Below are 24906 nucleotides of genomic sequence, written 5' to 3' on the forward strand. Positions count from 1 at the left end.
TAGACAGAGTCATCAAAAAGCGGCGCAAGGTTGAAGCTACCCCCAAGGCTAAAGATACATTCGAGTCCGAAAAATCCACCAAATAGGGTGAGACTACTGAGCTTCACTCGCCGATAGACACCTAATGTAAGTTTTTAGAGCAGAAAGCAAATCAATCTACTTAGAATAAACGCTATCGAAAATCCACCGATGATATAAATAGGATATTCCCCTCTATTGGCGTAACCCATAGCTAGAAATAAGCCAAAGTTCAGTTCACGGACTAGATGGTTCAAGCGATAATGAAAGTCCTTATCAGCATCGAGATTTTCCCTCCCGATCCCAAGGGCTTTCTCGATTTTCCCGCAAACCAGATCCCTCCTAGTGAGTTCATTTACCCTCAAACAAGGCCGCAAACACTCGGAACTGCGCTGTCAGACAAATTGTACACATGTAGATGAAGAGGAAGTCGATAAAATGGACCAGCCTGTCACTGTGTGAGAATCTTGAAGGAGTGAAAGATAAGTGAAAAATTGTGAGTTGAAGTAGCTAGCTTTGTTAGTGCTGTACAAAGTACTGTGAGAGAAATTTTACATACAGAGACGTATGCTCTGCCCGAGGCTTCTCTATTCCACCGGCAGTGTGCTTAGTACCAGCCGTCTAAGTACCCTCGGCTCACATCGTATCAAGGTGCCATTGTAATGGCAGTTTAGGGAGATAGATAAGAGCGTGTGAGAAAGTGACGCCAGAGGGAGGAAGATCAGAAGTGATACGCTAGTGACAGATTGCAAGTCAGATTAGTATCTTAAATCTATTAGCCTTCCAAGTTGAAACGTCAAATGGGTCAGTTCGGCTGGAAAATTCAGCTGGATTCGAGAGGCAAGGCAAGAGGATATGTTGGACAGGGTTCAGAAGTTCACACTACGGGAGGGGAAAAAACATTCGAAAAAATTCTCAAAAGTCTGGCTGGTCGAGTGACACCAAATCTTTTTAAATGCATTTGTAATAATCTATTAGAAATTCTAGCCCCGCGGCTTTCCAGGACCCCTCCCGAGCATTTCGCGCACGCTTTGTCTCCCAGTGACATCCGTGCCGTGAGAAGGTGAAACGGACTTGGCTCCAAATTCGATGTCAGACACCACATCGCCACCAACAGCTCTAACGGAGCGTGAGTATGACTCGCCGTTTGCTGTGCTCTGAAATTTATCCGCAGTATCGCCCCAAGATGTAGTACCACTGGTGGTAGAGTCGTACCGGGCCTGTCCAGACTGGGTGGTATGAAGCTCCGAAGGCCCAGAGGCGAATGTGTACGCGGATATGCCTGGACCCCCAGAGGCCTCAATATCCAGACCGCGTTTCATCCAGGAGTCAATGGTCAATGAATCTGCGGTGATCCCGTATGTTGTGTTAAGTAGCAAAGGATACCGAAAGGTGGTCTCGTACGAGGCTGACTTATCCCCGACTTCTGTAAGTGTCGATACGCCGGAAGTCAGCTGCTTGTTGACCTGACTGTAACCCTGTTGATTCAAGTATCCATAGTTGGAGAAGGACAATTTCTGTGTCCAGGAGAACTTGTCAGAGGATGCACTGAACAATCTCTCTGCGACGATGGAATATGAGAGTGTGCTATTTTCACTCTCGCCTTGTACCAAATTCCGAGTGGCCGTGAACTTGGGTGCTGGAGCTTTGATGTGGGGAACAGAGCTACCCCGAGTCAGTGACTCTTTGGAGTCATTCTTTCTTTCCGTGTAAAGAAAAATATTGCCGGTGACAATCCAGTACGATCCCACGGTATCCGCAAGTGTAACCGTTCCGTCAGCGGACACAGTAAGACCGGTGACTCGAATTTCGAAGGAGTGCTCTTCACCATCCTGAAGGAGTGGCAAAAATGGAGAGATATCAATCTCAGGCATTCGGAGGTCAAAGGCGTCAATTCCAACAATCGGATGCCAGAAACCAGGAGCGACGCCTCCAGTAAATATGACAGGGAAAGGCCAAACAAAGCCAGCAAGCATTCCATCAATATAGAGCTGGATTTCTCGGAAAGGTGAGTATCCGTAAAGCTCGCCAACTGTATCACTGAAGTCCTCCTCATCCTGGGAGAATACGTTCGACCACCAAAATTCTTCCTCTGACTGACCACACGCAGAGATTGCAACGACCGCACGCGATACCGTATCTGGAATCATGTACTTGACCGTTGTGTTGTCAGTAGGAACCGTAAAAGCGCTGGACGAATTTGACGCTGATCCCTTGCCAGAGATAGGGGAAAATGTAGTCCGCAGTCTTTGTGTTGCCTTCGTAGGAGAAGTGTGCTGTCAATGTAGTATTGTATTCCCCGGTGTATTGAGAGTTAACGATGTTGCCAAGGTCAAAGATCAGTTTCTGTTTGTTCTTCCACAGCGCGTTGTACTGGGACATTTCTTTGACGTAGGTCCATACAATCCCTGCAGATGTCGGCTCAGCAGTTGAAGTTCTGAAAACTTCTGTATCCCCCAGATACATGAGAGCCAGACGGTCATACTGCACACCACGGGAAAACACTGTAAGATTGATCCGAACAGTATCAAATTCACAGCTGGGTGGCTCATAGATGCCTTAGGAAATTTGGACGTCAGTGCCAATTCGAACAACAGTCTTGAGCGCTACACTCTCACCAACGAAAGGAGCGCCGTAGCTATACGCAAACACATGGTCCATCAGCACCATATCAAGGTTGCAACCACTGAGGCCGTGGGACGTGAATGGTACTGGTTGGTAGACTTCAAACACTTCTTGCAGTCCAGTCGAGCTGGAAGTCTCTAATGTAGATCGTCTGGGAGTCCATGTGTTGTCATGAAGCGCAGAGATTATACTAGCATGACCAAAAAGCAGTAATGCACAAGGTATGGCTAGAATCATCGTCACGGCGATCTTGAAGTCAAATTTGTGATAGCTTAAATTTGTGATAGGTTTTTGGGCCGCTCTTGCTGTGCACCTTTTCTTCCGATTCAGTGTTTCCAACAATTTTCATAGATTCTTCCACACGATCGGTACCCACTCGGAAGGTGTCGAAACTCAGCGATTGTTCTGTATGTTTTCTGTGTCCACTTTTGAGAGCCAAGGCGAAGTTGACGATGGTCCAAAGAAATAAGGACAAGGCAGCAGGGCGATTAGGGGAAGGGAAAGGCTTTAACATGCTGAGAAAAGATGGTTAGAGGCCCAACAGGGCCAGTAACGCGCACGACACTGCCATCCTGAGTAGTGGCCGTCGGACACCGGTGGCAGACTAGTGGACGCTAAAATGCTTCTCCGCATGAGGATGCAACATTTATTCGAGATCGCGCCGAGGCCGCGTTTACCCCTGAAGATAAGGCCGTTAGGGAAAGGCGCGTCCTCTCTGGCCGAAGCTAGGTAGGTACCTTGCAGACTTCGCTTGGAAGAGCCGGTTCCTCGAGTTGGACGGATAGCCGAGCAATATAGACACTCATTGTTTGTTGCGATACAGCTTGACCAGAACGGGCCGGTCTCCGCCACGGATTATCTCTGGTATGACAAGGGATATTTCAGTGATTTGATAGCCCGGCAAGTGACGCTTGTGTACATCTACCTCAGCCCCAAACGGCTAGATAAAGAGAATAATTTTACAAATAAAAAGATGATGCGAGAGACTCCTCTCGTGTATGTCCAACCAAAAAGCACTCCATAGCAATGCACACAAATTTGATGCTAATTCGCTTCACATAAACAAGCGCCAAGCACCAAGAATCAGAGCAGCGGTACCAGTGCAGACACCCCTTGAAGAACATGAGGTCAGTTTCAATCTATGTGTGGGCAAGGGAATTGGAAAGACTTACATGAGCCACTGGAGAGTTGAGAACTTCACAGCCTCGACTCGTTCCCTCAAACCGGCAACTTCTTGCTCAATACGTGTTTCAGTCTCTTTAATCCGCATTTCTTGGCCGTTGGCTTCTTCGCGGATACGACCCTTCTCGAGGTTCAGGTCTAGACGCACTGAGGCTTGTGTTCGCCCAACCTCATCGCGCATGCGAGAATTAAGCTTGGCAAGATCCGCGGCAATCTTCTCATGAGACGAACGAGTGAGCTGAGCTTCGGTGGAATCAGTGTTCAATAGTTCGGATCGGAGTTTCGCAAAATCAACTTTTTGGGTGTATGTAGATCTCTCGGAATCTATTAGGTGAAAGTCAGACGGAATTCGAAATAGATAAATTAGCACTCTGTTTACCTTCTCGGAGAACCATAGTCCTCGTCAGGTTTTGGATAGACTCTTGAATGATATCATTCAACACTCGCATCATAGCCACGGCTTGTTCCTCGCTGAATCCTTCGGCCTGGAGCCGCTTCACGAACTTCAACGTGTCAAAATGGTGGTCACGGGGCCGGGCAGGAGTGGCGTGGAAAGCCCGCTGCGCAGGCTTGAATGTTGCGACATAGACGCCATTGTGTCGAATAGGATTACCGAGGGGCCCGGGTGAGGTCGTTAAAGAGGCCGGAGAGCGTCGGGCAATGAGACCTTCAAAATGAGGGCTTCGGAATGGTGTTGAATAGCCTCGCATGGACTGTAGCTGTGTGCCCGGTGAGATTGATTTGCGCTGAAGCGGACTCCAGGCTTGAGTGTGTTGCTGCCTTTGCCTTGTCGCGAAGGCGGGCTTACAGGAGATGGGAGGGCGCGAGGTGGAGCTGTTCCATGTCAAACGGGGAAGGACATTTCGCGGTACCTCCGCGACATGCTTTGGGGGTGCCATGGTGCAGATGAATGAGGTTTCGAAAAATGTTGCTGCAAGAGAGACGTGACGCAGGAAGAAGCAAGGAGAAAGGTACGGATGACTAACATCGCCGCCGGAAAGATCGACGTTCCCCGATCGAGCCCCGCAAAAATTCGGGAAACATCTACAAAGGACTTGGGAATTTGAGCTTCATAACTTTGGCATTAAATCAGTTTCTATTTTCTGATGATATGTCCTGGAAATTAGGGACCAAGCATTTCTGGCTCAGCATGCATACGCTATCGCAACTCCCCCTTTTCTAACCTGCGATATATCTACAGGGAGAACACCTCCTTCAGCTGCTTCATGGTGTCATCGGGGCCGTTGACCTCGTGCCCGATCGTGCGAGGGTCCGAGTAGATCTCATAGTCATTGCCACCGACGAAGCACTTGTCACCGAAGAAGTGAATGGTCTTGTAATCCACACCGGAGATGCCCTTCTCGGCCGCGACGTGCTGCAGGCAATAGGTCTTGTCCCAGCCAGTGGGGAAGACATCGAAAGAGATCTGACCACCAATGGAGAAGCTATGTTTATCTAATGTCAGTGTCATGCGTCCACAGTGAATATCCTCGCTTGTCGGGCACGTACGTGAGACCCCAGTCGGGGAACTCCTTCTTCAGGGCATCCACCATATCCCTCCGAATGTTGTGAATCTTATCGTAACTAAGGCGATTGTAAGTTGATTTATCTTGCGAAGGTATCCGCTCCAGGAGATATAAACATACGCCTCAAATTCATCGCGCTCCTCGACGCTGGCGTTACGGCCAATGGGGCTAATGTTGATCATACCGCTGCGGAACTCAATAAAGGTGCCACGCTTCTTTGGAAGCTTGATCTTGGAGATGTATCCTAGGCAGAAGTCCGCGAGCTGCTGATACTTATCCTCTCCGAGCCACTGGATGAAGCTGTTGCTAGAGAGAGGCTCGCCCATGCGGTAGGCGACCAGACCGTTCTCGGGGAAACAGAAGTCGAACAGAGAGGTGACATCGGTGGTACCTGATCCGAGTTGCTCCTGCTGCTTTACGAAGTTGGAGCCGCCGACCTGCAGGATGTTAGAAGAGACGAAAGACAGTAGACGGGTGACGACGAACATAGCCAATTGCACACTTGTGGCGCAGGCGAGAAAGAAGCTCAAGCATCTCTGGTGTGACAGTCTTTAAGTTGAAACTATGAGTTAGCAATACTCAATCAGAAGGAGCTTCATTACAACGTACCCGTCTGGCCTTGGTGAGGGTCTCGTCCACATCGAACAGGCAGATGGTGTCCTTAAGAGGACGGGCCTCCAAGGCGGGGTAAACACTGGCAGCAGTCGTCATAATGGGGAGAGATCAATGTCCAGAAAGTGCAGAAGTCACGAAGACAGGACAGGAATAGGAGACAAATATAGACTTCCTGACCTAAGGGGTCCTTTTTTTGACCGCAAGCGGTGAGCAGGTGGGGTGTAGTTAGCGCGCGGTCCAGAACAGGCATGGAATGCCACCAGGACGGTTTCAAGCGAGGTCTGGTGACTCGAATCGTGGACTTGAGATCAATCGAATTGTGGCACTAATTCCTAATTGTGCCTAATTGTGAACTCATATACTCCGCCGAAGAGCGAAAATTGGCGACCCGACCGGTCTACTTGTCCTGTTATCGATAAGAGCATGAAGCATGTGAAAACACTCTTGGCAAGGTTCCCACCAGCACTGGGTTGTAGTATGCAATTGTCATTCATAGGTCTGGAATATATATCTACATAATTCTAGCTAGAGATGACTATATGAGAAAATAAACTTGAGGATCCCAAAAATTCAGCCAGACCCATCCTGTGCCACTCGTCCCGTCACAGCGCCAATTAAATAAACAAAACCCCATTTCCGGCAAATTAGCGTCCCATGGTAGTCTGGAAGACTTTTGCCGCCAGCTCTTTCAGGAGCCGCGCCCGATCTGGCTGTGGAAGGTCCACAAAAACCTCATAGACACTTTTGCCCCTCGCGTCGCGGACGGCACCCAGGCGATTACCCGCCACAGCGCCAGCTAGCGCTCCAGGGACATTGCCTACGATAAAGCCTAAAGCGCCTCCACTAACACCACCAACAACGGCCCAGAATCGGGAAGTTGGGCGTGTCCGTCGGCTGCCGTCCTCGTCATTCTCTTCGGCCAGTCCTTCTTCGCGCATCATCTCCTCAAAGACGGACCCGAATTGATCGGCATCGCGCTCGTTGCGGTTGCCAAATCCGAAGCTAGACCATGGGAAGCCACCAGCGCCGCCCTGAGGCACCTCATCGTCGACTTCTTCTTCAGCCTCTTCGTAAGCGCGGACCTGGTCGTACTCCCGTCGTCGTGCGGGGTCTGACAAGGTATAGTATGCGTCGTTGATCTCTTGGAATTTCGCTGTCCGTGCGGATCGCTCAGGTGAATCGGCAGGAACTCGATCGGGATGGGACTTGAGGGATTCCCTGTTTGACGTTGGTCAGTCCGCGCTGTGCTCTTCGCGCAGGCAGCAATGTCATATACTGACCTCTTGTATGCAGTGCGAATCTGCTGCTGGGTCGCATCACTGGACACGCCGAGAATCTTGTCTGTTGGTCAAATTAGGAGTCATGGGACGATCTGCGATCTGAAAGTGAGACATACAATAGTCAGGGCTCTCTGTAGTTACTGGTTAGCTTGAGCTCACCTATGACGCCAAGTAATGGAGTGACTTACTCGACATGGTGAGCGCAGAAAAAAGGCAGATATAGTGACAAGGGAACTGTCAAATCGCTGCGAACCAAGAACTCAAGTATAACCACGCCAGTGACGTCGTCACGTTTTGAGGCACCAAGGCAATCATCATGTGAGAGTGTCCACCTCAGGCTACAAGGCCACAAGGCACCATTCCCCCCTCCTTGGCCCTAAAACAGTCTCACTTGTTATTTGCTACAGATTCGCTTCCCAGCCACCCATTTTGTCGTCAGGGGGCGAAGCTAACTTTGTATCTCTCCCCGGTCAGTTCTAGCAAATTAATCAGAGCCCCGGTTGGACTGCCCCATATCTTGCATCTTGCATCTGACATTCCACTCAATCGCCACCTGCAAAGCGGATCGTGGGTGGAGTAGATGTACGCAGCCTAGACCTCGAATTGTGCACCTCTACAGCTCCTAGCGGCTGACCTGCATTGGTCTTCTTTCTTTCTTCGGCTTGCCACAGCTGCCAGAGATTTCTCGTTAGTGTTCTTCCAGGGACAGATGCCTTGTCTGTTGATTGTCTCCTATACACCTATAACCGAATTGTTTACGATCACCGTCTACTTCAGTCAATCCAGGACCAATTTTCTAAGAGGCACCGGGTTCAAAGCTCAAGCCACTCTATAACATCCGTTAGAATGGGCTGGTTCGACGGCCCTTCCAAGTCCTCGTCGCATTCGCGCTCTGGTGGTTACTACGTGCGTCGTCGCTCTCCTGTACGCAAGTCATCTGGCTTTTCGACCCACCATTCGCGACACTCTGCGCCGTCCTTCTTCAACCTTGGTGCACTGGGAGGCGGTCGATCTGCGAGCGGTCGATCCAGTCCAACCAGATCAGTCTTTTCATCCTTCTCATCCTCCTCTCGACGAGCTCGGCCGCGCGAGGGCTTCATCCAGCGCATAATCCGGTCCATTAAGCGCCTCTTCCGTGACATCTATCGCTATGCCCGCCAGCACCCCATGAAAGTCTTCATGATGGTCATTGTGCCGCTGGTCACCAGTGGGGTGCTGGTCAAGTTGCTCGGCATGGTCGGGTTGCGCCTGCCACAGGGACTTCTCAGTGCTCTTGGAGGTGGTGCCCCTCAGGGGGCGCGGGGAGGATTTGGCGAGCACCAGAGCCCAGGCTTTTCACAGGGCATCAATGGTCTGATGAGTCTGGCCAAGATGTTTGCCTAGGCATGTTTAGCTCGAGCAGATGCCCACATCGCCGCCACCCTTGTGCAGAACCAGATGAAACATTCAGCCTAATGACCGTCATGATATTCGCCGAACTCTCTTTCACGCCTGACCTTTTCTTTTTCTTTGTTCGTCTTCTGTTTGGCCGATATACTATGTCCTGGACTGGGAGGCTCGCTCGGATTTGATCTGCATTTCCATTTTGAAAAGCAAGTGTTTTGTGGCGACAGTTGAATCTAAGGACTTCAAAGTAGACGTGAGACACGAGCAACCCGAGGGGCGTACTTTTCTCTTTTTAAACCCAAGTTTCGGTGAAGTATGTGTACCCAACGGTGGATATTGCCCCGTTGGATTTCCCTACATCGGGCTAGGGCCTGTGTGTCCCACGCTCACTGGCAGTAGTTCCACAGGACCGCTGACGTGGCTTGCATTGCTCCACAGATCACTGGAGAGAATGTCACTAAAGTAGGCAAGAGGCCATGTGATAAGTCAGGTCGCCTTGGCCTGTTTTCCGGAGCTGTTATACAGGGGGAAATGACCCCGAACTCTTTTGACTCTATTATAGATACTTTTAATACACCCAGTATGAGCAACAAACAAGCATACATGCACAATGTGGCCAGCTCAAGTGCCATTGAGCCGGATCAAGATCGCTGGGAACGCTTGTTGCGCTTTCTGCTCGACCCCGATTTCGAGGTCGCGGTCGCCTCGAGAACCTCATCGGCAGGCTCTACCTCTTGGTCTTCCTCTTCGGGGGCCTCAGAAGTGCCCATGATACGGCCAACAGATCTCTTGAAGCACCAGATAGGGAGCTGGAACACCATGGTGTCACGAATAGAGGGTCGTTGAATTTCGTCAACATCGAGCAAGAACTCCTGCTTTTCACCCTCCTCATTCTCCTCTTCCAAGAAGACGTTGCCGATGGAGTCCACAATCAAGACCTTGCCATTCTCGGCAACGACCCGCTTCCGCTCCCCAGTGGAGGTGACAGGCTCCGTAGGATCAGTAGGCGTGGATGTGCCTGATGGACGCGGGCTTGGCTTCGGTCTCCGGCTCTCCTTACGGTTCTCCTTGTCCATCATCCGCTTCTGGCGACGATTCATGGCAACCGCACCGCCCTCAGCTTCGGGAGCAGGCGCAGGAGCAGACGCGGCAACCGAGTTGATACCCGGGATACCCATGTCATCACCCCAAGCAGCCCGACGTGCCTGACGAATGTACCGATCGACAAACTCGCGCTGGCGCTTCCAGCCCAAATAGAGAGCGCCGTAATGGGCAGCACCACCGAAGACAAGGAATAGACCCATCAGCACGGATCCCAGACCGGGACGGAAGCGTGAGTAGTAGTATCCGGTGCCCCTCCAGAGGGGAAAGCCATTTTTCAGGAAATGATCGTAGCGCTCACGGCCGGGGCCACGCAGGACATTGGCGACGAGGTTCAAGCGACTGGAACGCTCGGTAGCAGCCTTGACGGCAGCATCGATCTGGCGCTTCGAGGGACCAGTGGAGACATTGACGCCCTGCTTGGACTTGGCATTGGCTTTGTCCTTGGAGTAATTGGCGATGAAGGAGCGCTTCACCTTATCCGGGTGCAGAGTGCGCGACTTGGTGCGGTAGGCCTTGGTGATTTGCTCCTGGTTGGCATTCGGACGAATCTCAAGGAAATCTAGCAAAGAAGCGGAGTCAACTCTCTGCTGAGGAAGCCCCTCGAGGGTTCAGAGAATATGTTAACGTACCGTAGAAAGTCACATTGGCACCTTCAGAGCGGGCCACCTCATCCCTCAGATTGAAGATCTCGTAGTCTGGCAAATTGGAAAAAAAAAAGGGTGAGTAGTGTACACAGTTGCAGGGGGCGTCAACAACGAACCTTCTTTGGACCACGCAGCGACCAGACCCACAAAGACGAGCAGAAGAGAGAAGGTGAGGACCTTCATGATTCAAGACGAAATGGAGCGGTCAGCACCGCGACCCTAAACAAACCAAGATAGAATCACAATCACGGGAAAGCAGGTGAATGCACGGTCGAGGAGTCCACTCTGCAAAGGGAAAAAGCGGTCGGGCTGTGATCCACCTGCAGAACTTCCCGACGTGGCCCAATCGTGACCTTTTGACTTTTCTTTTTTGGCAGTGAGGGGAAGTCGATTCTTCCAGGTTCTGTGATTCATAAGATCTGTGTGTATGTGTAGGTGTGGTTTGATATGGGCGTCTATATAATACGAGTGTTTCCTTCCAATCCACCTTGACTACTTCTAGCCATTTCCCTCCCCCAGATCGCCATGATCGCTCCGATCCCGGTGACGGCCGTCCGCACGCAGTAAACAACGGGAAAATGGGTCTCTGCTATTCTTAGTCCTGGTCCAGACAAGAAAATCATCCAATTCATGTTTTTTTTTTTCCTTTTTATTACTCATCGTTCCTCGCTCAGCCCCCAAAGGCTCTGTACTTCTGCCTAGTTCTCTTCTCACGCGTGTCAAGTCCAATTTGGCCACTGCTGTTGGACTAACATCGAAAGGGGCAAAGTCCAAACGCGGGAAGGAAAAAAAGTGACTCCGTGTTCTTTCACTCTGCATCTTCCAGTTGTGCCCATTGATCACATTTGCAACCCTCTCTTCTCTCTTCTCTTTTCTCTCTTCTCTTCACATTGCTACGCCCTACGCTCGCTATGGCCATTCAAATTCCTATCGACGCGATCACCTCGCGTTTCGGTGATCGCTTCAACTCCCTCCGTAGCCAGTCGCTGACCACCCGTTTCGCCAACCTGCGCCCAGTCTCCGAGTTCCTCGACCTCAAGCGCGTCTCCAAGCCCGCCAACTTTGGTGAGATTCAAAGCCGCGTCAACTACAACCTGGGCCACTTTTCCAGCAACTATGCTGTCGTCTTCGTGATGCTCAGCATTTACAGCCTGTTGACCAATCCCCTTCTGCTCTTTGTCATCATTTTCGTGACCGCCAGTCTTTGGGGCATCGGTAAACTGGATGGCCGCGACCTGGACGTAGGCTTTCGCCGTTTCAACACTTCGCAGCTCTACACTGGTCTGTTGTGCATTGGCGTCCCTCTTGGTATCTGGGCTTCGCCCATCGCGACGGTCCTGTGGCTGATCGGCGCAACGGGTGTGACCGTCTTCGGTCACGCTGCTTTTATGGATAAGCCAATCGAGAATGCTTTTTCCGAGGAGGCGGTCTCAGGTGGTCGGCCGCGAGCTCCTTACGATATGCCCCGATGGGGAAGACCACCGGGAGCACGAAAAGGGAGACACAACGGCGGGGGCGGGCAATATGAGGAACAGATGAAACGAGTGGAGGAGGTGGAGACGGACGAGGACGAGTATGGACGGCAGCTGGTACGAAATGGCCGTGCGGCGTATATGCGGCAATTGGAATACGGAGGACGGGGGCCGCGCCGGCGGCAGGATTATGATGATTTGACCGACGATGGTGAGTCGGTCGTGGACGGGGTGACTACGACCTTTACGACCATGAAGATAGCACGGTGGCCTACGCGGTTCAGCTGGCCATGCGAGACAAAGAGGACCAACTGGTCGACAAAGCACTGGAGCGCATTCGTCGTGCGCAGATGCTGGGAAAGAAGAACGTCCGGCTATCTCAGCGCGAGCTGGATGCACTGGAACGCAGGCGCCAGCAGACGGACACACCCAGCGAGGCTCGCCGGCCTAAGCAGACTGGTGGTGCATCGAATCCCCGGCCTGCATCTCGACGCAAATCCGGGGGCCTGCCAGAGCGACCACCAGGACCACCTGCGGGGCTTTACGCCCCATTTGCATACGGCCCCGATGCCGGGTGGACTCTCGGTGCGGGTGCCGCTGGGCGGCCTACTAGCTCGTCCTCTTCAAACCGCCCACGAACCCCTACCATGCAGTCACTCCGCCCGCAACAGTCCAACTCTCCGCTTCGACCGGGCTATCCTGCCTTTCCTGAGCGGCTTCCCCCTAACGGCCGCCCGCAATCGATGCAGGGAATGCACCCACGACCCCTGCCGGACGATCCGCAATGGGCACCGTCATACTACAATCCCATGCAGATGGGCCCGTTTGCAGAGCAGGCCCCGTATCAAGCGCAGTTTCCCAATGACCTTCGGGTTGGGCCTCCGCATCATATGAGCTATTCTGGCGGGCTGTCTCCTACCCTAGCGCAGCATCACCAATCTGTTCCTTCCGTGAGCGGCCCGCCACCGCGAACCCGTGCGGTGCCCTCGGCGTCGGAGTCGGACTCGAGTGAGGAGAGCAGCGAGGACAGTAGTGAAGAGGATGAGGTGCAGGTCGTGCGGGTTGTGGAGCGTCAGGGTCCCACGGGTCTCCAGCGGCGGAAAATTGCTGGGGGCCGACCTCGACCACGGCGCAGTCGATGAAATGGGGGAAGTGTCTCTCTTAGGTTGCCCCATTAATATTTTTCCCTTTTTATTTTTTTTCAGCACGGCTCTGCTCACCAACGGCGTTCCGGTAGACCCATAGATGGCTTTTAATGCATTTGCATAAATATCAAAATTTTCATTTTGTGTCCTAGTCTGTATTCTGATTTCCATTTCCCCATTATAAGTATTAATTATGACATAGATCATTACTTTTTTTCATTTTCTCATTTCTAACATTACGGTGCCTGCTCACCTCCGCCACACCCGGTTTTCCGAGATTGTGTAGATCGGGGTGGCTGGACAATCAGTCATCAGCATTTGGTGCAAATCAGAGACAAGCCGAGTCGGTCGATCAAATTGGAGTGGGGCCATTACGACGAGTACAATTCCCATCTCATTACGGGAATATCGTGGATCCGCTGGAAAAATTGGAAACATTTGGAGACCTTGGCAGCAATGACGTCGCCCCCCTATCGTGCGTCTCTTATATGGATTTTTTCCTTGCTTCCTTCTGTTACGTCGACGACTCCTGGAGGATCAAATCCCTTCTCTCCTCCTCTCCTTACAATCAGCCTCCTTCTCTGTCGCCTCATGTTGTGAATAGTGTACATTTCCCTTCATTCCGAACGATCCGAGCGCAATCCTTTTCCCTGGATTTCTTATCCGAGCGCCACCAAAGCATTTCAATCTTAATTTTTTTTTTTTCAGCCCTTTGACCGTTGTGGAATGCAGTATTAATAAATCAGTGAGTTCGTGCCTGTGCGACCGGTTCACTCTTGGATATTTCCCATGATTGTTACCCCCGGGTCATCGAACGAACAAGGGTGTGCAAGCAATACTAACAGACGAAGAGTCGCATTGTTTAGAGAACAACCGCATCCTTTCCAGTCGCACAGCCTTCGACGTCATTCGCCCTGACGGAACATACATATTCGGACACGCGTAGAAACAACATCCTGCAAAGATGTGGATCATTTCATTCTGGGTCTTCCCTCTCATATCGGCATGCGTGTGGGTTGGTAAGAACTTTTCGGTCGCTTTTTATCCGCAAGATCTAACCCAATGTCTTAGCCATGTTGATTGCCATGCTCGCTGTATGGGCCAGAGAAGGCGAACCGATCTATAGTTCAGAGGAATCTGGCCAGACCGTTGCGTAAGTAGAATCCCTCTCTCGTGGCGATGCGATTAACTCACGCGATCACAGATACATCTCCGATATTGGTGCCTCGGGCCTAAAACCGCTCTTCATCGCCGGTAGTGTGGTGACTGTCGTCTTCCTGGACTTGGCTTTCTTGGCTGAGCGCTGGCTGCGTCACGCTGGCCAGCTTGTGTCGAACCGCGGCTGGTTCGATAAGCTGTGTGCGTGTTTCTCGATCTTCTTCGCCATTGCTGGCGCGCTTGGCTTGATTCTGCTCTCCATTTTCGATACCAAGCATTATCCGAAGAGACACGATGGCTTCCTGGTCATGTTCATGTGAGTGTCAACTTCTCCAGAGCGATTTTTAATTTTGATCTTGATCTGAATTTGAACTAACTTAAATGGTGTAGTGTTGGATACGTTGTCAGTGCCATCTTGATTTGCGCCGAGTACCTTCGCCTGGTTATCTTCTATCGTTCTCAGCACCGCATCCTGTTGATCAGCTTCGTCATCAAGCTCTGCTTTATTATCATCGAAGTCGGCCTCGCCATCGGTTTTGGAGTCTGCATGGGAAGCAATGACAAATCGAAGAAGAATCCCGGTGCCATCCTCGAGTGGGTCATTGCCTTTGTCTTCACCGGATATATCCTCTCCTTCGTGGTCGACCTGCTGCCCTCTGTCCGCACTCGCAACCACGTGCCTCAGGGTGAGAAGCGCAGCGTCATGTCCCATGGAGATGATGGGTCTCACAACGTGTCGCTGGAGGAGCCCTTGACATACGACTCGCAAGGACCCAACTATTATCGTGGCCAGCGCACCTAATTTTACCCCTCCCACATTTTAGGTAATTGGCGTTAGGATGATGGATTTATTGATTTTACCGATGCGATGACCAGTGCGTGATTTGCTGCATTTCTGGCCGTTTTATATACCTGATTATGCCTACATTTCTTCTTTTCCTTTCCCTTTTCCTTTTTTTTTTTTTAACACATACCCTCGGAGGGTTCTACATGATCCATATCAAGACTTTTCCTTTTCTTGTAAAAATATCATCTCAGTTCACGATCATCAAATTCACTCTCCACGTTTGATGTCAACCTGAAATATTGACATTAAGAAAGCCCGATGGGCTGTATGATTACCGTGGTCACATCTCCCATGTTATGTACAAAAAATGCCGCCAGCATATCGCCCGCAGCCAACGCCGATTCACTGGATCAATAAAATCTGTCGTATGTGTTCTTGCATCGCCGCATCAATGCCGATGCCGGCCAAATACCCTCGCACGCCACCGTACCTGTCCTGCAGGTACTGGGTTGTCGAGTCCACAAATCCGGGCGGGCAACGGGTGTATTCTTCGCCTAACCCCAAGGCACGGATTTCGCGTAATCGCTCCTCAAACTCAGGGACTAGTTCTAGCTCCGACCGGATGTAGTCATCAGCAATAGCAGTCGCTGGCACCGCGTCACCCGCAAGCAAAAGCGCCATCAGAATGACCAGACCAGTCCGATCTTTGCCCTGAGTACAATGCACAACCAGCGGATACGCCTCTTCCTTCGCCAGCAGCTCAAATACCGCGCGTATCTCGCTAGTACTGGAATCCAGGGTATCCTGCGCGAGTCCTGTTAACCCTCGCGGCTGCATCACCTGTTCACCGATCAAGCGGATAGCATCAGCGCGATAACCTGTGGCGGCCCACGCAATGACTTTGCTGGAGAAGGATCAGTATCGAGGGATCGAGGGATCCAAAGGGCCCGTAAGGCCAAAAGGGCAGCGGTGGCTTACAGATAAGTGGGCCAATCGAGTTTAGCCAGTAAAGCACGTTCGAACCCCTTGCCCGTCAAGCTGATCCGGGCGCGGTGACACTCGGGGATTTGCAGCAGATGTTCATCAGCGTCTAGAGGCACGCGAGATCTCGTGAAGTCGATGTCGGGATCCTCGCTCGCGCCTGCGTTTTCGGCGCGGCGTTTGCGGGTTCCCATCTGGTGTTCGGTTCTGTGGGCGCAGGTATGAGTTTGGGGGTCTTCATATAGGATTCTATGATGGGGCTTACTGAGATCGTAAATCGATCACTGTCGCAATGTGCAGTTCCTCGGCAAGTCGCCGTTTATCTCGTTCTGAGGCATCGTCAAGCTATATATGATAGAATTGCGATCAGTCTTCTGTAGAATTATACAGTTGTTTGCCGTTTGTGCCGACGACGATGGGGATTTATTACCCTGGCACTGCGAAAAAGCACGCCTTCTTTCAAAATCCTGATTTGAGGTTGTCAGAGATACCGGGCTTTGTCGAGGGGTAATAATCATGGCACGTACTGAGTCCCACAGAAGTGGTTGATCGTGCGACCAACATCGCGAAAGTTGATGATATTATCAAACGGCCGATCGGCCGAGTCTAAATCGATGCTTCCCTGACGCGGCATGATGAATCCAGGGGAAACATTGGAGGGGGGAGTCAAAGGAATCCAAAATACAAAAGGGTAGAGAGGTTCCAGGTCCAAGTGGAGACAAATTGGCGGTAAACGTTGGGCAGGAAACTATCGCCCTGTTTTCTGGCCTGAGCGTTGTCCGCTTCCCCAGGATCCACTCAAGCTTAATCGCATTACTTCTGACACATTCTAGATTCACTGATATTGACTCCGATCCTGCCAGCCCGGCTGCAGATACGTCCAGTCATGATCCAAGTGGAACCCCGTCCGGTATACGCCATACGCGACCAACTCCACCTGACTCAGACGGGCCCCTTCCTCCGTCAACGCCCACAGACTAATCGACAACGTGTTCTCCCCGTTGTTGATGATTCCCGGTGGGAAGGGAAACAGGGTTTGGGGCCCGATGTGCGGCAGATAGTGGCCGAATTGGTACCCGTTCATGAAGATCTGCACGACAGCCGTCGTGTTGGTCGGTGCGTCGAGCTGCAGCCCAATCGGAACGTCCAAGTCTGTGTCGAGATCCAGCTTGAACGTGGTCGTGTAGAATCGCCCTTCTGCACCAGCAACCCCATCGAGCGGGCTGTCTCGGCCTGCGCTCTTGGGAATCGAGTAACCAGGCAGATGCCAGCCCATGCGCTCGCCGTAGAGACCGCCCTCATTCATGGGTCCGCGCACCGGATCGATATTAGCTTCGCCGCCGGCGTTGCCTTGCATGCGCCATGATGTGAAGTTAGCTCCGAAGAGAGATGCCCCTAGGAGCCCACGGGGGTTCTGCGCTCCTGCGGGCGAGACGTTTGCTTCATCGTGGCCGGTATAGTCCATGATAACCGTCAGGACATTGTCGGTCTCGCGAAGATCAGAAGTGTTGAATGTGAGCTTTGCTGTGGTCGATGCCAGGCTGGGGCCGCCTATGGCCCCGCCGACATAGGCTCCATTTACCCAGCCAGCCCAGCCAGCAGCTACACCATTCTGCGCGGTGATATTGGCTCCTGTGGCATTTTGGCCGTCGAAGCGACCGCGATAAATCTTCGTTCCGGTGTGGTATCCATAGTCGCCGGAGTAGAGGACTGGGAGAGTCAAAGGAGCCACGGAGTTGACTGTGGTCGACTTATTGCAGATAGTCCAACGGGAATCGTCATAGTCGGCTTGAATCTCAGGCAATGTATCCTGAGAGTGCCAGGATGTCAAAGCTGGCAGTACTACCCGAGCGTCTTCTGCGCCTGGAGCTGAGCCGATCAAACTGCCATATGCCGTCTTTTTCGCTTTGATCGTCTTGCCATTCCACTTGAGCTTGGTGACCTTGGAGTTGCCTGGGTAAACTCTAATACAAACGGTAAGCAAAGACCCTCTCGGTGTCAAAGCACAAGCACCCTCTTGATGCGGGACATATACTAACTCAAGTGATGTGGTATTTGCGTTGTCTCCAATGAGACTGACGGTGTTTTTATCAACACTAGCCCCCCGCACCAGATATGGTCCAAGTGCAAGAATATGCTCATTTGGCAAGACATGTGGGTTGGATGTTGTAGGCACAGCGAAAAAGTTCCATGCTGTCTTCTGGTCGAGAAGATATAAAAGGACGCCATTGGAGAATTTGACCACAGTTGAGCCTTCCCCCTGAATGTAGGAGTACTGCGTCCCGTACTCCGAGATTGCAGAGGTCATGTTCGAATTACCATAGGTCTGGAATGTCAAATTAGCGGGCGGGTTTTTGAAGGCAAAGATCCCCTTCTGTCCGATGTTCAGATAGAGCACAATAACATCTTCGTCGAGAGTGGCGTATGTCAGGACTTCAGCGGATGAGTACAGCAAGCTTGAAGCGTGACCGACTTGATAGTCGGTGACGATAATTTTACTCTGTCGGCCGTCCAGTTCAATGTCTGGGATAGTGATTGCACCTAATACGGGCCAGGTTCAGTCAACAGTCAGCGGTACTTTGTGTAAGGGAGGGAGTATGCTGACCAGCCGTGGTATTGGCATTCAACGAGAACGTGGTCACGTCACGAGAGGGACTTGAGCTATGAGCCACAACGTAGAAACCAGCCCGGGTATCCGGGTTGCGAAGAGCCCATGTATAGATACTATCGTCACTCGTGTACCCCGTGCCATTCCCCTCCATATCTGTCTGAAGAAGGCCCGACGAGACACGAGTGAACAAACCAAGGAGCTTCGTCTGCTTCAGTTTGTCCCTCACCTCACGAGTTTCACGGAGAGGCGCCGCATAGTCGTACGAAGTATAGACCACCGGGGCGGCACTGTGACCCCAGTTCGTGCCTCCGAAACTCATGTACAAGCTCTGCAAAGTCACTCGCGAGCCGACATTGTTCTTGTAGTAGACATCGGCAAACTCGGGGGATTGTTCAGCAGTACACTGATCATAGAAATATCCACCCCATGGCTGGAACCATCCACCCTCGAATTCCGCTAAATACTCGGGCTGAGTGTATGAGTAATTCTGGAACCATTGGTAGTAGGTTCGAACGAGGTTGAATCCAGAATCTGGGTTGGTACACGACAGTCCACCGGGATAAGAATCCAGGCCGTAGACATTGACAGCGCCGCCGACATCTTCATAGTCTGTTGACCAGCTCACTGAGCGCATGCCCTTTTCATTGTGTGTACTAGGTACAACCACGCCCGCCTCGCTGAAAGCCGCTGCAATCTGCTCCATATATTCGACTAGGGTGTTGGTGGCCGAATGCACCGTTTCCTGTAGCTCATTCTCATGTTGATTCAGGATGACGGGTCCGCCATTTGTAATTTGATTAGCCGTAATGATCTTGCCAATGTTCAAAACCCAGGGAAGCCAGCGCTCGTAGTAAGACTCCGCACTGGTTCGCGTACTGCCCATCTGGCCATTGGCGGCCCACAGGGCAAAACCACCAGCGGAGGTCTCGGCGTTGACATAAGGGCCCGCACGCGCGATCACGTACAGACCGGCTTGTTTGGCATAATCGAAGACTCGTTGGACGTCATGCGCGCCATTCTCAAAGTCGAAAGTCCCTTCCGAGGCGGAGTGGAAGCTCCAGAAGAAATATACTTCGAGACACTAATCAGCAATGACCAGAGAGAGCCAACAAAAAGGGAATTCACATACTTGAGACCGCATTAAATCCATTGGCGCGTAACTTCTGAAACACATCAAGCCATAACTCAGGAACAGGAAGTCGCTGGTAATGGAATTCACCCGAGAAGACATAGACCCGCTCGCCATTCACTGAAAGGCTGTATTTATCCCATGTCACCGCAGTTGAATTGCCATCGCTTGTCGCAGAGACAAGGCAATGGGCCAAGCATCCCAATGCAAGGGAGACATATGCGAGAAAGCGCATGCTGTCTATCGGAGTCGATCTAATATCGATCAGCTCTGGAGTCCGACTTTCGTGGTATAAATCTGCATCGTGAATCTCGGGCTTCGCGTTAGTAAAACCCGGTGCTAAACAAGGATTGGTGGATGTTTTCGCGATCAACGTTGACGAATTGGGCAATTCTCCTGGGAGATTGCGGGGGGCGCATATTGAGGTCGTATTGGAGGGTTCTATGGCGTTATGCCTAAGCACAAAACACCCATGTCCGATGCAAAAACAAGCGCTACTTGAGCCAAAATAAATCCTTTGGTCTGGCTGAGGAGATCGCTCCACCTAGTTTAGGTCTTTTTCTTTTTTTTTTCTAGGTAGACTTTTATTCCGAGTACGCACTTGAGACTTGAGCAGCTTGACCAGAGCCTCTCCGGAGCCTTGGACCTGCAAAGCCAGTCCAGTGAAGGCTAAGAACCATAACGCTTTCCTTTATCTTAGTTATGGAGCTTGATTAGAGACCATTCAGTCGCATCAAGGAATACCCAAGGTAGCATGCATTCGACTTGTGGTGCGTGGAGGAATTGCGCTAAACCCAGCATCACAAACGATAACCGCGATTAGAAAAGCCTATCATCATCAGCCAAAAGCCTCATCCCATCTCAACCCAGACTCAAGCTCAAACTCACAAGAGACATATCAAAATTCTCCGCCACCCTAACCTCCATCACTAACCTCGGGGGCAAGGTCCCTCCAGACGAATTCTGAAATTGAGTCGGTACATTCAGTCGGTACAGATCTGTTTCTCTCCATACTCCCACGTATATCCACGAGTTTGATGCCAGCTACCCTGACATCATAAACTCGATAAACAGGCGAGACCCGCTGCACGACGAGATGCACCATCTTCTCATCTTCATTCTTCAGGATTTCGAAATGCACCTCAAAGTGATTATGCATGAGGCCCTTGAGCTGAATGTTCACCAGGTCTATTTCCTTGCACCCGGGCAATCTAACCCGCCACGGCGTTCTATACCTCCAGCCTGGCGACCACACCTTCTGGGCTTCGAATAAAGGAAGACCCGAGGAATCGCGGAACTCGCGCGTAGATTTCGCGCTATATTTCATGTCCGTTGCTGTGAACAGAGTAGTGTCGTCGCTGTCATATCGGATGCAGTACTCATTCGGTGAGTGGGGGTCGTATATGGGCTTTCATCCACAGGAGTCTTTCGAACTCGGTTACATGTTCTGGTCGAATACCCATAGAATATGGTGGGATTCCGACAGATTTATTACCCATGCAACCTTTGACGGTCATATTTGTAAAGATGGTCGGGGTTCAAAATTAAGATGAAGTCAGACGATGTTGGTCATGATACATTGCGGGGCGGCCCCCCAAAAGCAAAGCATTGGAGGATGACCGACATGGGTGGCGACATAGGCGAGCTGGACGAGCTATGAACCATGGAGAAGCTATGTAAGAATCCCGGGATTCCAGATAAAGTGCTGATTGTGAGAATTTCATAACCAAAATAGATTCGTCGTGTATGTACAAATTAGTCGTAAGATCTCAATAACCCTCCCCTAAAGGCGCCGATTAGATCACCAACACAATTACAGAAATTCAGAAAAACGCCAACCCTGGAGCATACTCCGGACTATCATGTAAATAACAAGTAGATGAAAATCACAGATCTTCGGAGAACCTCGACCCGCGCCCTGTAGTGCTGGCGTTGTCCCCCAAGAACAGGCGGGACAGGTAGACCTTGCTCAATGGCACTATTTCGCAAGCCCTGAATGTTGGAATCAGGATCGTTGAGTTCAGGGCCAACGTCAGATGTCTTTCGAGAACGCGAGTTTTCATTGACATCGTTGGCCTTGGAAGTTTGACTAGAGCGGCCCACAGTCTTCATCAAGCTTCTGCGCAGGCGCTGTCTTTTGCCGCCAGAATTGGACTCGAGTTGCCCACTGGAGACCGAGTCATAGGTCGACATTCTGCTGACTTCGGCGCCGTTGGTTGACCGCCGATCGAAGTCGTCGTCGGTGATGGGATGTGAGCTCAGCGCTGCACCGCGAGTCTCGTTCTGTCCTCTCAGGGCAGCTCCGCCCGAGAAGCCAATCTCGCTGTCGGTGTTGAAGTCTGGCCCGGGCTGGTGGGGATACACAGGGACCGGTCCACTAGAGCGGTGAACCAAGCGGTCGCGGAACCATGTCCTCAACTTTGAGTCAGCCCGGGGACTCGTGATAGGGCTGACCGTGTGCATGGATGCAACACCGCCCACGGCGGCAGCATCCCGTGGTTCGGGATAGTATCTCAGTGTACCGGTGGTCTCGTCGAGTGAAACAGGATCACTGACTACTTTCACGGGGGCTGCATCGGGGCCAGCGGCAAAAACAGTTGCATCACCGGGCGTTTCGGGCTCCTTGGTAAATTCTCGGGCAACGGCCTCTTCTCCGGACAATCTTGAGGGTCCCGGTGGCGCATTAGCTTCCGTAGCGTTAGCTTCCGTAGCGGAGGCATCCTCGGCAGCGGCATCTTCGGGAACGGAAGCCACAGTCTCCACAGTAGGGACAGTCTCTTCGGGTGGAGTGACGTTTCTAATCTCCCTAGTAGAAGCATCCTCTTCTGCACGGGCAGATTCTATGGTGGGCGCAACTTCTGGGGCATTTGAAATTTCCGGAGTAGGAGTGATCTCCACCGCAGGAACAGTCTCTACAGTAGTGGCGGCCCCTGTAGCAACAGCAGTTCCTTCGGCTACCTGTGAGTCCTCGCCTTTGGGCAACCCAGTGGACTCTTTCCCAGCTGCTGCTCCCTCTGTCTCAGGCTTCTCGTCAGGCACTCGCTTGCTCTTGCGCCTCAACAATTGGAAGAAACTGATTCCCTTCGATTCACGCTTGCTGGAATCTGGTTCTGGGCTTAGCTTTGTCCCTAAATCTCAATTCTAGAGTACTTACCTTTCTTTTGCTTTGTTGCGGCCCTCACGTCAGCTTCCGCCGCCCTCATGTCGGCTTCGCGCTCCTCTTCAATAGCGGCGTGTCTTTCCTCCTCCTCTGCATCCAGACGTTCCTCCAGCTCGCGGGCCCGTTGCAGTTCAGCTTGGTCCGTAATCCCATCGAGTGTGGGTTGCAGGCGTGCGCGAGCGACAGCTTCGACGTCGGCCATGTCCATGTACTGGTGGCCGCCGATGTTCACACGCTCCACATTCGCGTTTGTGTTCGCATTCGCCCTCGAAATCGCACTGCTCGCTTCCGAAGCTTCGGCTTCCCTGCGAACGCGAGCCTCGGCTGACTCGTCCCACTCCCTCTGTCTAGATGGAGGGGCGCGACCACTGTCGGCCCAGAGCTTCATGTCCATATCCTGCATAGTCTGATCGACATTGCGTCGAGCTGCTTCCATGAGAAAATCGCGGTCCCGCTGCCTTTTCTCATCTACTTGATTGAGCTTTGATCGCAGGTTAGTCATCTGATGACGGATGTGTCTTGACTGCTCGGCATCGGTCTGTGTCGTATCTGCGTCACTGGACGCTCTCCTTCGGCGAGTGGTCAAGCGCGAGCGCTGTGGTTGGGGTGTAGTTCCATAGTAGGCTTGCATATCTGCCTGCTCGTTTCTCAGGCGTGCCAGCTTCTCGGAGGCACGCTTCTGCGCGGCGTCTTGTAGAGTTAATGCATCCCGGCCGGTCGTGCCTATTGTGCCACTAACGGTATTCCGGGACCGAGCCATGGCCTGAACGTGGCCTTTCTGAGCTGCAGAGAGTGCAGGGTCGGCATAGGTGACGTCCTTGGATTCAGTGACATCGTACATATCTCTTGCCATGACAAGGGCCGCAGCGTGAAGTGAGTTTCTCCGGTTGCGCTCCTGGATTTCGCTGACAAGGGGAGGGGATGAAGTGTAGAGTTTGATATTTTGATTGGCAGCATGCGTTATGCGGCTGGCCTCCATTGCATCATCCAGGTTGGAAAATGGCTCTTCTTCCTCATCTACGAGATGTTGGGATGCTTCAGCTGCAGTGAGAGCATAATGAGGCTCTGACGTGACTACCGGCTCACATGAAACCGAATCAGCCTTCTTTCGGGTCGCATAAGCCCCAGTGGCTGCCTTGAGTGCCTTCGATTGCCGTTCCTGCTCTCGCGCACGATTTTGCTCGTCTTCGAGTTCTTTCTCTCGAACGGCCTTGGTCGATCTTTGCTCACGTACGGCCAGAATTGCGGCGCCAAGTCCCTCTGCGCTGTAACCAGTGCTAGGCTGAGGAAACTCGGGTGGGGAGAAGTCTTTCACGCAAAGGGCAGCCTTTTCGGCCTCGGTGTATCTGCCGGGGCGCCATACTTCGATGGGTTTCTGGTTGGCATGGGCGAGAGCAGATGCGGCTGAGGCATGGCTAAGATTCGGGACGATCACTCGTTGATCTAGTCGGAGAAGCATCGCGGATTAGTACAAGAGGATCTAGCCCCGCGGGCAAGGGCGCACTCACTTGAATTAAGTGCCTCGGGCGCAGGCTTGTCGCGAACGGATGCCTTGCGTCGAATGTTCACAGCATATAGCGCAGCAGTAGCAGCTGTTTCAGGCACAAGGGAAAGTCAGTGATCAATGCGCTCGCAGGACGGGGTTCGCATAGTGGATTCGAGGATCAGTTCCTTACCGTCATCAGCGAGACGAGCAGATCTAGGCCCCGAGGGCATCTCAGCAGTAGCCATGGTGGAGAGAGACCTCGCGTGAAGGGAAGTCTGGCATTCGCGATCTCCAGAAAATGGGAGGGCCGTCAAAAAAAGAGAGAGTGGATGGGATGGAAGGCCGGAAGCTTCTTTGAACCCCGTGACGTCGTCGGCTGCAACGGAGGGTCGATGATCGGCCCAAGCTCAGCAAGTGGAGAACAGAGTGGAGGGAGGGAAAAAGCCCATTGCATCATCGCGCCCGAGTCAAATTGAGCGATGAATCAATGAGAGCCGCTGCCCTTGCGGGGAGCTACCCTATTTCCGCTTTCGATACCCGCCGACCTTCTTGAGTGACGTGGGGACTTTTTTTTTGTCGATTTTCGGCCATTCCCTT

The 24906-nt window shown here is 52.0% G+C and overlaps 11 protein-coding genes across 11 annotated transcripts; 3 read left to right on the forward strand and 8 right to left on the reverse strand.

Moving 5' to 3' along the window:
• Window positions 1-1001: 1001 nt before the first annotated feature.
• Window positions 1002-2688, reverse strand: N7477_005622 (uncharacterized protein; the record flags this gene model as incomplete). Its single annotated transcript, XM_056967285.1, has 3 exons — window positions 1002-2171; window positions 2224-2576; window positions 2637-2688. 3 exons carry the CDS (start codon window positions 2686-2688, stop codon window positions 1002-1004), a joined length of 1575 nt encoding a protein of 524 aa, XP_056822039.1.
• Window positions 2689-3697: 1009 nt separating this feature from the next.
• On the reverse strand, window positions 3698-4724 carry N7477_005623 (CCDC90 family protein; the record flags this gene model as incomplete). The annotated part of the gene is made up of 3 exons (XM_056967286.1): window positions 3698-3755; window positions 3816-4149; window positions 4205-4724. The coding sequence occupies 3 exons, from the start codon at window positions 4722-4724 to the stop codon at window positions 3698-3700; spliced, it is 912 nt and encodes a 303-aa protein (XP_056822040.1).
• Window positions 4725-5020: 296 nt separating this feature from the next.
• On the reverse strand, window positions 5021-6062 carry sec53 (phosphomannomutase SEC53; the record flags this gene model as incomplete). The annotated part of the gene is made up of 5 exons (XM_056967287.1): window positions 5021-5270; window positions 5335-5409; window positions 5472-5788; window positions 5838-5900; window positions 5961-6062. 5 exons carry the CDS (start codon window positions 6060-6062, stop codon window positions 5021-5023), a joined length of 807 nt encoding a protein of 268 aa, XP_056822041.1.
• A 548-nt stretch (window positions 6063-6610) lies between these two features.
• Window positions 6611-7441, reverse strand: N7477_005625 (putative DnaJ chaperone (Caj1); the record flags this gene model as incomplete). The annotated part of the gene is made up of 4 exons (XM_056967288.1): window positions 6611-7184; window positions 7247-7307; window positions 7363-7377; window positions 7435-7441. The coding sequence occupies 4 exons, from the start codon at window positions 7439-7441 to the stop codon at window positions 6611-6613; spliced, it is 657 nt and encodes a 218-aa protein (XP_056822042.1).
• Window positions 7442-8092: 651 nt separating this feature from the next.
• Window positions 8093-8629, forward strand: N7477_005626 (uncharacterized protein; the record flags this gene model as incomplete). Its single annotated transcript, XM_056967289.1, has 1 exon — window positions 8093-8629. The coding sequence occupies one exon, from the start codon at window positions 8093-8095 to the stop codon at window positions 8627-8629; it is 537 nt and encodes a 178-aa protein (XP_056822043.1).
• Window positions 8630-9273: 644 nt separating this feature from the next.
• On the reverse strand, window positions 9274-10563 carry N7477_005627 (uncharacterized protein; the record flags this gene model as incomplete). Its single annotated transcript, XM_056967290.1, has 3 exons — window positions 9274-10295; window positions 10366-10431; window positions 10497-10563. 3 exons carry the CDS (start codon window positions 10561-10563, stop codon window positions 9274-9276), a joined length of 1155 nt encoding a protein of 384 aa, XP_056822044.1.
• A 728-nt stretch (window positions 10564-11291) lies between these two features.
• On the forward strand, window positions 11292-12994 carry N7477_005628 (PRA1 family protein; the record flags this gene model as incomplete). The annotated part of the gene is made up of 2 exons (XM_056967291.1): window positions 11292-12063; window positions 12111-12994. 2 exons carry the CDS (start codon window positions 11292-11294, stop codon window positions 12992-12994), a joined length of 1656 nt encoding a protein of 551 aa, XP_056822045.1.
• Window positions 12995-13961: 967 nt separating this feature from the next.
• N7477_005629 (Frag1/DRAM/Sfk1 family protein) lies at window positions 13962-14957 on the forward strand (the record flags this gene model as incomplete). Its single annotated transcript, XM_056967292.1, has 4 exons — window positions 13962-14016; window positions 14069-14150; window positions 14202-14471; window positions 14546-14957. The coding sequence occupies 4 exons, from the start codon at window positions 13962-13964 to the stop codon at window positions 14955-14957; spliced, it is 819 nt and encodes a 272-aa protein (XP_056822046.1).
• A 387-nt stretch (window positions 14958-15344) lies between these two features.
• Window positions 15345-16557, reverse strand: N7477_005630 (tyrosine-protein phosphatase; the record flags this gene model as incomplete). The annotated part of the gene is made up of 5 exons (XM_056967293.1): window positions 15345-15846; window positions 15921-16130; window positions 16189-16268; window positions 16354-16390; window positions 16451-16557. The coding sequence occupies 5 exons, from the start codon at window positions 16555-16557 to the stop codon at window positions 15345-15347; spliced, it is 936 nt and encodes a 311-aa protein (XP_056822047.1).
• A 201-nt stretch (window positions 16558-16758) lies between these two features.
• N7477_005631 (glycoside hydrolase family 35 protein) lies at window positions 16759-19898 on the reverse strand (the record flags this gene model as incomplete). The annotated part of the gene is made up of 3 exons (XM_056967294.1): window positions 16759-18464; window positions 18529-19605; window positions 19664-19898. 3 exons carry the CDS (start codon window positions 19896-19898, stop codon window positions 16759-16761), a joined length of 3018 nt encoding a protein of 1005 aa, XP_056822048.1.
• A 1625-nt stretch (window positions 19899-21523) lies between these two features.
• N7477_005632 (uncharacterized protein) lies at window positions 21524-24282 on the reverse strand (the record flags this gene model as incomplete). Its single annotated transcript, XM_056967295.1, has 3 exons — window positions 21524-22773; window positions 22818-23840; window positions 23910-24282. 3 exons carry the CDS (start codon window positions 24280-24282, stop codon window positions 21524-21526), a joined length of 2646 nt encoding a protein of 881 aa, XP_056822049.1.
• Window positions 24283-24906: the final 624 nt, after the last annotated feature.

The sequence above is a fragment of the Penicillium maclennaniae genome, assembly GCF_028827695.1.
Source record: "Penicillium maclennaniae strain IBT 15551 chromosome Unknown utg000005l:1.0-2652337.0:1.0-2654196.0, whole genome shotgun sequence".
Lineage (NCBI taxonomy): Eukaryota > Fungi > Ascomycota > Eurotiomycetes > Eurotiales > Aspergillaceae > Penicillium > Penicillium maclennaniae.